Raw genomic sequence first — 10,549 nt, forward strand, 5'->3', positions numbered from 1 at the left:
AGGAGCAAAGGCAAGGTGTGTGCTTCTTGGGCAGCTCTGTCTGTTCACGCTCTCACTTTCCTGGAACCAAAACACCTAGACATGAGAAGTCAGGTTTCATTCTCAGACAAGCTGGGAACGGCTGAGCAGGGGAAGGTGTTCCACTGTAGCCTCTGCAGGCCGTTGTGGGTGGATCACGTGTGCTTGTGGCTTAGGCCTCTCACACAGCAAGCTCCCAAGGGCAGTACCTGCTTCTCACTGAGGACTACATCACAGAGCCTCACCCAGAACCTGATGGGAAAAGGGTCTCCCCATCAACTGGGTGTGGCATCAAGACACCAAGGCAGGAATAGGCCTTGTTGTAATGGCCAGCTAGGTGTGCTGCAAGAACCCAAGGTCAGCATGCAACCTCCCGAGGAGATTCTAGAGCCGCTCGTCAGGCCCAGCATGGAACTCCCATCTGAAGTGGACAGCCTTGGCTCCAGAGCTCCCCATTGGTCTGCCCAAGACTTCCAAGAGTGGCTCCGGAGTCTGTAACTCCTGCCACTCGATTGTCCTTCCATGCCTCCTCTTTCCATAGGTATGAGAACAGCGCCATGGTCTGAGCCTTCGTTTTTTTATTAGCATATATTCACTGGACACAGTGATATGTTTCTAAGGACGTCTCAAATCAAGCACATTATGTACTTCGGCCAGGCTCACCATCTGTGCCCCTCTATCCTGTCCTTGTCCCACAGCCTGTTCTTTCATCTCTCACAGGTACAACCTGAGATCTCTGATACCTACAGATTACCCCTTGCCATCATCTTCCTGAAGGACCCCAAATGGCAAATGTCCATGACATCCATGTGCTCCTCTATATTTCCTAGATTTCTTTACATTGAGGGGGGGAGGGCAGTAACTATTTCTGGTCAAAGATAAAGGACCAGAAATCATACATGCTACTTGCAAGTGAAGGCGATTAAAACCCAATTCACCTAGGAGATGCCAGCGCACAGTGCCTTCCTGAGGGTTTTTCTTGACACAGCATGAAAACACTCTGTACCCTTCTGTTGCTTCTTGGATGAGAGTCAACAAGAAGGGCCCCTGACACACAGGACTTTGAATTAAAGATGCAGTGGGGATTCCAGGACTCATGTGTTCCTGCAGTACCACCCTGCCCACCCTAACAGGAGACATACTTCCTGAGTATGTATTGGTTCAGCAGCACTGTTCCCATTGGTCATCTTGGACATCCATCACCTAAGTACCCTGCTGGGATCTCGGGTCTCTGCGTGGGATAATGTATTCCCTGTGCCTGTCAATAAGGAGGGCCAAATGCATGCAGAAGCCCTTTTAAAGACAAAGTTTCAAAGGCCCATGAAACTCTAGCTCAACATTAAACCTGCACCAAACAAATTTACCAATCCCTCTCATCCCTTTTCTGAAGGAATTTGGGGACAAAGAAGGTGCGTCTGTGGGTGCATGTCCAGACTGAGGAACTGGTGGAGGATGAGTATGGTGAGGGCATTGCCCCACTTGGGGGATGAGGACTCAGTTACCGGTACTGATGGGAACTACAAGACAGTGCCAACTTAGTAGCCAAGGTTACTCTGATTCTTCAAGTCACTCAGGCCCTGACATGAGAAGATGGAGGCCCCGGAGAGGTCGTCCAGGCAAACCACCCCACAAGATGTCAACTCATCCAGGTACAGTTGAGTTCAGCCACCACTCACTCAGGCCCACGGCATGCCTAGCTCTGCCAGCCCCCAAGAATCAGACTGGCCCTGCCTGCAGGCAGCTACAGCCCAAAGAGGGGGACACCCCAGCATGGCTGTCACCTGAGAGAAAACAAGAGCTGTTCTAGGAACCCAATGAAGTCTTCAGTGTCTGCACCCTCTGTCCCCAACACCCTTCCCATGAAGGCGTCAGAAAACAGCGCCTTGTGTTTACATCGTGTTTGAAGCTTCCATATGTATCTTACTTCTTCCTCCAAGCAGCTCTATGCGGTCAGCATGATGATGTTCACACTGTACAAAAATAACACTGACAATACAGCAACAACAAAATGGTAGCCCTCTCTACATCCTGAGCATAGACGTGGCTGAAGTGCAGCCCTCTCGCTGGCTCCTTATGCGTCTGACAAGGAAAGAAACAGGCGAGTTGGCTTGCCAGGTCTCCAAGCAGGTGAATAGCATGCAGACCCCAGGCTCCTGACCATGAACCTAGCTTCATTCAACAGGTATCAAGTGAGAGAGAGCTGGAGGTGCAGAGGCAGAGTGAGGTCACCAGCCTGACCTCTGCCCCTTCCTTGCCTGTCTCCTATCAGGGACAGAGCTGTCAAGAACATATGTTCCTCTGGGTCACTTTCTGGTCCCTCTTCTGTCCAGCCAGCACCATGTCACCCCTTTCCTCACTCCTCCTTCTGCCTCTGCCTCTCCATGCCGGTTGAGACCCAGCGTTTCTCCTATGATACAACAGTTTCTAGGTCTCCAGGCTCACTCCAGCCGCAGTCAGCCTCTGTTTTCCTACCAGATCACTAAAGCCCAGATCCTCATAGCCCAACCTTCTTCAAGGCGGCACCCCCACCCCCCACCCCCAGCTGCCTTTCTTCCCATAGGGCCTGGCCTCAGGTACCACACCTCACACCTTGCTGCCTCCTTGGGACTCTTCCCCCGGGCCCGCCCTTCACTTCCCCTGTGCCTCTGCTCTCTGTGTCTGTGTTATAGTCACCACATCCAAGCCCTTCGCCAGAAGTCTCTCCAAGCACACCCATGATCGCTTTTCCTCAGTACCCTTGAGTCTGTTGGCCTCTTTTGACGGTCTTGCATTTCCCATGAGCCCGCAGGTGCAGGGGCAGAAGGAGGTCACCAACCTGACCTCTGTCCCATCCCTGCCTGTTTTCTATCAGAGACAGAGCTGCCAAGAACATGTGTGGATACCACCATCTGACCCTCCTGGCATTCACACCCCTTATCAGTCTCTGATTTCCTAGTAGGTCCAAATTCCTCTCCACTCGGTATTCCTGAGATTGGGTGCAGCTGACCTCATCTCTCTCTCTCTCTCTCTCTGATTTCATGACAGGTCGGTACACGGCACAGGCCTGGCACATCAATGCCATGTGATTGGCTGGGACCCGATTTGTGCCAATGATATGAGCCTAGAACCTCTGTTGGAGCGTTGGGAAGACACTATTATCCATGCTGGATTTCCTGAGAGGGTGCAAAGCTGCAGTTGTGTGAGGCCATCTGGCACCACTCGGTTCAGCATGCCTCACTGTGAACGAGCAAGGGATCAGAGCCAAGACCCAGAGAGGAAGGCATGTTAAAGATCTCGCTGTGCCTCTGGATACGGACGTACCTGAACACAGCTCACTCCAGGCTTTGCCCAGTGATATGAACCACTAGAGTTTGGGTTTCTACAACCAAAGTCCTAAGGCTGGCATTTCCTAAAGGCTGGTCAGTGGGACAACAGCCGTTCAATGTGAGCCTAACCTAAAATGGCTCAGTTCATCCCTCCCTCCCCAAGTAGAATTGAACCCAGAGCCTAACACATGCTGGGAAAGCACTTATTTTGAGACAAGTTCTCACTAAGTTGTCCAGGCTGGTCTGTAATTCACTCTGTATCCCAAGCAGGCCTTGAACTTATGATCTTCCTGCCACATCCTCTTGAGTAGCTGGGATTATAGCCTGTGTCATCAGGCTCAGATCTATCTGTTTTCATTTTTACTAACAACGGCATTGGTAGAACTCACACACTATTAACATTCAGTCTTTGGGAAACTCGATTCCTGAATTTGTAGTATGTCGCTCAGTTGTGAAGTCATCTCCACTCTCGCGTTCTATCCTGAGCTGAAGGTGTTGGAGGTTCTCTTGCCCTGCTCTCTATCTGCTGGTCACCTCTCTCAAGCTAGAGCTTTGGCTCACACCTTTCCACAGCACACACCTGCTGAGCTGAGCTCAGCCTCCTGAGGAACACAGACAGCTTTCAGCTGTTTGAATCCCTCATAAAACACAAAGCAGGGACCAGGGAGATGGTTGAGAGGAAAGAGACATTTGCCACAAAGCCTGGTGACCTGAGCTCAATCTCCAGGACCCACACAGTAGAAGGAGGCAAATGAGTCTCGTAAGTGGCTCTCTGATTTCTACATGTGCACTATTCCACGCATTAAAAAAAAAGTCCAGCACATAAAAGAGTAGGTAGCTAGCAAATCTGCTCAAGAAAACTACATGCTCTTCAGTCATTTGTGCTGGGCTTTCTAAGCTGGATCCCTGCATCATCAGAGTGAGCTTGTTGCTAGCTGGGTTATATGTCTTTGATTTCCAGAACTTTACTTTGTTCTATTACAGTTGTTGTTGCTGTTTTTTTAAATAGTAACAAGTCAGAAAACAAATTCAATGGCAGGGAAATGATGAATTTGTGTTCATGGGGCAGAATAATATACTGTGACTGAAAATCATATTTACAAAGTAGATTTGAAGACATGGGAAATGCACATGATCTAATGTTATCTGAAAAAAAAGAAAATATTAAAATGCACATGGAGTGGAATCTCAGGTACATAATACAGTAAACACTGGCAACCGGAATAAATAATCCTACTTATTAAATGCAATAATTTTTGTAAAGATGGATTATGGGCAATTATTTTCTTTATGCTTTTCTATATCTGTCAATTTTTCTCAAATGAGCACTAATTAGATCAGACCCATAGCCATTATTTTTAGGCATATTCCTTGATTATTACTTTCTTTTACTAATGTGGCTACCAAAGAACTCAGATTCTTTTAACCAAAAATGTAAGTAGTGTAATCCACCAAGTTCATTTTTGTATCTGGACTGCTTTCAGAGCAAAGAATCCAATACTCCAAATGCTACACCCAGCTGTATCTTAAGGCGGGGGCTTCGAAGCCTCCACAGAACTTGTGGTGCTTCCTCTCGTCTACCTTTTCAGTTCCTTGCTTGTGTTTTTATTATGCAAGTCCTCCTAGAACCCATAAACAAGTGTTTGCTGAAGTGACTCAACGCCACACTAAAGAAGCAAAAGCCCAACAGTCCTGTGATCTGTTGTGATGCCTCATTGTTACTCGACCATGGCACTGACAGAGGCCTTGAAAGTTTCAGCTGGGCTTGGAATACCAGTCACAGAGATGCTGCTACAAGTTCAAGGCCTGCCTGGGCTACAGAGTGAGTTCAAGACCAGCTGGGACAGCTTATGGAGACTCTATCTCAAAATTAAAATGTAGAAAGAGAGCTGGGGATGTAGTTCAATGGTAAAGCCTTTGGCTACAGGGTTCAGTCTCTAGTACTGCAAAAAGGAAAACAGAAAGTTCTGTTTTTCTCCTTACAGGAGAGGCTCAACCAACATAAACACACGCAGGCTGGCCTGTGAGATCAGATAACCTATGCCTGCCTGGCCTTCTGTGGACCAAGGTCCATCCTGGCTTCCTTTAGTCACTGGCCACTGAGGCCATTGACTGACATCAAATGTCAATGAAGCCAGGCAAAATCAGCCCCCCACACCCATCCTGCATCCCAGTCTTCTAACAATAAATGACAGGCCAGCAAGTGAGGAGGCAGCTCTCACAGTCCACCAACAGTCATCGCTCACTCTGAAGTGTCAAACACCTTTCAGATTGCCCTGGGTCCACTCCAAGTTCTCACACTGATTTTCCTTCATTCCGGCTCAGAAGATGTTAAAGACAAGCTTACTTGGGGGAAAAAAAGTAATTATAGCCCTTGGGCACTCTCCCAAATGTGATACCTCGTGCAAGAGATGATATATTGACTGTCAGCCAGAATTCCCTTTTCTAGTGGTAACCTCCCTGACTCTCTTGGAGATTGTAAAACCAAGCAGGAGAAAGAGGCATTCTTAATATTTTAGCAGTGACTGAGTTATCCCACCTAAAGCCACAGAGTCTCACTGGTGGATCCACACCAGACGAAAGTGCAGGAAGGGAGGCAGAGTCATTTATCCAGTGCTTACGGCGTGCCAGACAGAGCACTGGCGGAGTGGAGCCTGCCAGCACCTCTCGGTCAGCCCCCAGACGCCACCAGACAAGAGGATGTGGAGATATGGACATGTGCATTTAGAGAGATTAGAGATTAGGTGCCTGGTTCAAGGTCATGGGTGGGCAGCATAGGAATGGGAATAACCTATATCTGAGTGTTCAATCCAAAAGCCCCAAGTCTGGCCCAGTTGACACTGGGCTGAAATTGTCACCCACGCTCCTCTCCTGTTGTCTCCTAAATGCTCCCACCAACTGAAGCATCCTTGCCTCATTCTCTTGACTTTGGGCATCTCACTCAGAAAGCCACCAAGATGCACTTGAAAAAAATGAAATAAAATATGAAAGCTTTGGCCCACACCCTGCAACCAAGCGCCCATCCCTCTGCTACCACGAGTGGACGAGTAGGAGACTTCTCAGGGAGCCTTTTGACACCTTCTACAAGACATAGTCATGATGCAAGCAGGGCTGGCCCTGTCTACAAATATTTTTGTCTTCAAAGAACCGGCCTTTCCTTGTCCCTTCCAGAATGTGCGTGGAAGCCACAGGAAAGGGTGCCAACATATGCCTCTGAATAAATAAATAGCGCTCTCGATTTGAGTGTGCCAGACCAGTACCCCTAAAGAACTTGAAATGCTCAGGAAAAAAAAAATGAGGGCGCAAGGAACGTCATCCGAAAGTGATTTCACACACGGTTAGCCCTGTACAGCCACCCAGCGTGCCTCTTCCCGAGGCAGAGGACGCCTCTCCGCCTGTAGCAACCTGCGCTCACCGCCACCAACTGCCACCGATTCCTTCACCTTTTATTTACAGAGCAGAACAGCAGGCTGCTTCATCAGTGAAGCGGGGGAGGTGGGGAACGAGATACAATCTACATTCTGCTCTTTTCCTGGGGTTATAAAAAAAAAAAAGGGTCAGGCCCGGGAGGAAGCCAAGCCCAGGCGACACCACACAGCGGGATGCTCCTTCCCTGAGGGGTCTGTCCCGGGGCTCCAGCAGAGGCACGCTGGGGGAGCCTGGGAAGCCAGGGTCAAGAGCTGCACCTTGGCAGTGCTGGGCAACGCAAGAGGCGCCAACGGAGCTCACGGTAAAGGAAATCACTGCCCCCTTCAGGCCGCATTTCTCGAGGCTGCGACCGAAGAGTAGGGGCTCTGTGGGTCCGGAAAAAACTCACAAACCCGACCTTGCGCTACTGATCGCTCCTCCAGGCCCTCTCTGCGTCCTAGCCTCAGAGTGTGCAGTCAAGGTCTGAGTGAAGGCTTTTTTGGAAACGTAGACAGTGGGAGTGAGAAGGAGCCTTGGGATAGAAAGGATTTGGTTCTGCAGCTCTGTTCAGAGAAGGAGACCGGAGGGGAACCCTCTCCTGCACTCCAAGTCAAGGCTTCCACGACTTGGACGCCTCAAGTGTACACCTGCTCTGCTGTGCTTGCAGCTGCCGAATAAAAGTGGCAGCTCAGTCGGACACCACCACGAGTCCCGGGCAAGACTGTCAGGCCACTCTATGAGCAATATAACCTGAGTCGGGGAGGGGGGAAGAGAGTCTCCCCAAACCGCTCGAGCTACGGCTTGCGCTGGGCAGATCCAGGCAGCAGCGCTGCAGAGCCCTCGGCCCCAAGACTGCCCGTGGCGCGCGAGCTCTGAGCTGCAGACGCGCACCACACCACCAGTCCTGCCGGGAGCGGGCCCCTAGGGTCCCAGAGCCCTTAGGACCTTAAAGAGTGTCTTAGCTTTCTTGGGGTCTGGAAACAGGCCCCATAGCCGGTCCAGCTGTGGCTGGCCCAGTTTATAGTCAATGCGCCTGTTCTTTCCACATGGCACCCCACGACCCTAGGAACGGCATCTGGACAGGGACAACCACCGCAGGCCTTTGGGGGTCCAGCCTCTACCGTCTCTACTCCTCCTCTGATCAAAGGAGACCCCATTCTATACACACCCACACACACTCCCAGAGGTGGAAGGTTCTCACAGATCAGGGTTCCACCTGCACCAGCCAAACCCAGTGGGATCCTGGCGCCTTCGGCCAGCGAGGATCAGACAATCGCGGATCTGCCCCTTCCTCGCCGCCCTCAGCCCCGACGGCACAGGGAACCGGGCACTCACCTCCGTGTCATAGAGTCGCAGGTCCAGGAAGTAGGGGCGCAGAAGTGACTCGTTGCGGATCTGCTCGATGGCTAGCTCCACGGCGGGGAGCACGCCGCGCCCGATGCTGCCCTTGGCCACCTCCTTGGTGAGCGGCATGAGGCCCATGATGGAGAGCGGCGGGCTGCTGGGCGGCGGCCGGGGGGCGCCCCGCGCCCAGCCCCAGGCCCCGGGCGCCAACGACAGCAGCAGCGACAGCAGCACGGGCAGCAGCAGGCGCGCGGGCGGCGGCGGCGGCGGCGGCGGCCGGGGCTGCCCGGAGCTCGGCGGGGAAGCCATGCCGCGCCGCGGGCTGCGGGCGCCAGCTCACTCGGCCCGCATGGCCTGGCCCGGCCCGCCGCCCGGCGCCGAGCTCTGCCCGCGGCTCCCGCGCAATGGCGCCGGCACGGGCCCCGGCTCGGCTCCGGCTTCTGCTCGCTCAGAACGGCCGCGGCGGCGGCGGCGCCCGTGACGGATCAATCACGCCGGGAAGGGGTGGGAGCGAGCGGAGTGCGGGAGGCGGGGAGCCAGCGAGCGAGCGAGCAAGCGAGCGCCGAGGGGGCCGAGTCTCCGCGCGCCTCTGTACAGCGCGGCCGCCCCGCACCCGGCCGCCTCCTCCCGCCCCCGTGCGCGATCGCAACGCTCTCCTGCCCCGAGCCGCGGGCCGGCGGACCCTGGAGCCCAGTCGGGGGAGGGAGGGCAGCGAGAGACGAGCCAGGCGAAGGCGAGGCTGCTGAGCGGCGGCTCGGGCCGCCTCCGGGGACAGGGACGGGCCGTGCGCGCCGGGGGAGGGGGAGGCGCCGGCGCTGCGGCGGCCGCGGGGAGGGCCGTGCTCCCGGCACACGCACACTCGCCCCCCGGGCGCTGCGCCGAGCCGCCCGCCGCGGCCGACTGACCCCTCCGGGAACCTGAGCTCCGGAGCACCGTGGTCTCGGGAATCGCAACCCGGAGCTACCACGCGCGCGGGGGACGCGGCCGCGTCGCCCTGCGCTTCCTGTAGCACCTGCAAGGTGGTTGGGTACTGCTTCTTCCAGGTCTGGGCGGGCAAGTCAAGGGAACGAATGTACCAAAAAGGTGTCCTAGGGGCACCTGCAGCCTGCGCCCTCCTGTGCCTGCTACCACGGCACCTGGGGCCCTCGATCCAGCCTGGAGTCCTTTGCCAACCCCAGGCCAGGGCTGGAATCCGAGCCCTATGTGTACTACGGTCCCCTCCAGGCATTTGACCTCTCAGTGTCCCCAATCCCAGAGGGCCCTGCCTTAAAATTCTCCCCTGGGTGGGAACTCTGTCCTCAGGCCCAAGAAGCACTGCACATCCCTGGACCTGGCTCCTTTCTCTGCCAGGTGGCACAGGCACACTGGCTCACCTCAGGCAGAGCAGTCTGGGCCAGATGAACCTGAGTGACCCCTAGGTGCCTGCCCGTGAACCATAGCAGTTGTGCACACTAACCTGCAAAATCTCAGCGTCTGATTAATGGGAGAGTACCTTATATTACAAAACAGCCCATCCAAACACTGTGGACCATACAAACGACCTTGTAACAAGGGTGGGAGTCTAAGCCTTCACTCAGTGCTTGCTATCTGATGCATAATGCAATACTCAGAACAGCCCTATAAACTTAGTAAACTGAGTCTATCATCTCTACTTTACAGAATACACTGGTGGGGTCAGTAGCTTGACAATACATATAGCAACACTAGGGAACTGGAATGCACAGCCACAAATGACTCTTCTGCACCCTGATGTTGGAAAGACCCTGTGGAAGTAGGGCACGGTACTCTCAGTAGCTCTGTATCCAGTTCCTCCACGCATTTGGTAAGGGGTTAACTAAATGGAGTCTGCATGTCTAGAGTGAGCGACGAAGCCTGGATTATCAGATAGTAGAGCCCAGCCTGAGCTGAGAGTATGGGCAGTACCTTGGACAGCTCCAGGGAAAGTTGGGCCAAGTCAGCCGGCCCTTCCTCCTCTTTCCAGGCGTCTGTGTTTCCTCTTTCCTGGCTGGAGGTTTGTACAAGAGCACAGACCCTCCAACCACCCCCATCCTCCAGCCAAAAGAAAAAAAAAAATGGTTCAGAAGTAATAGTGGCCCCAGACACTCTAGCCTGTGTCTTACTAACGGAAAGAGATCTACCTCCCTGCCCATCTCTCTGGCTCCAGGCCAGGCTGTGACCTCATGTCCCACTTTGTCTGTCTGGGCATCCCTCTGGCTCTCAGTTCCCGCCCTGGTCTTGAGTTGTACTGTGCATAACTGGGTCCTTGATGTTCTCCCTGGTTCTGAGTCCCTGCCTCAGTCATCAGCCTAAAATCCATGTTCTTGTAGAGGTAGAGCTGGGCAGCTTTCAGTTCATAGCCATTCCTTCCTTCTGCTACATTCCATCCGAGAACCCTCTTCCATGCTTGGCAGGAACACAGAAGTGAAGAAAACAACCCCAGACAGTGTCCTTGTTGAGTTGGGGCTCTGGCTGAG

General features: G+C 53.4%; 1 protein-coding gene across 1 annotated transcript in view; it reads right to left on the reverse strand.

Annotated features, from left to right (window-relative positions):
• Positions 1 to 8,480, reverse strand: part of Gabbr2 (gamma-aminobutyric acid type B receptor subunit 2) — a 352,425-nt gene extending 343,945 nt beyond the window's left edge. Inside the window, 1 exon segment of the mRNA XM_028882779.2 lies at positions 8,067 to 8,480. Within this exon segment, the coding sequence (XP_028738612.1) occupies positions 8,067 to 8,384 (318 nt within the window). The 5' untranslated portion in view covers positions 8,385 to 8,480.
• Positions 8,481 to 10,549: the final 2,069 nt, after the last annotated feature.

Source organism: Peromyscus leucopus, chromosome 2, assembly GCF_004664715.2.
Source record: "Peromyscus leucopus breed LL Stock chromosome 2, UCI_PerLeu_2.1, whole genome shotgun sequence".
NCBI classification, from domain to species: Eukaryota; Metazoa; Chordata; class Mammalia; order Rodentia; family Cricetidae; genus Peromyscus; species Peromyscus leucopus.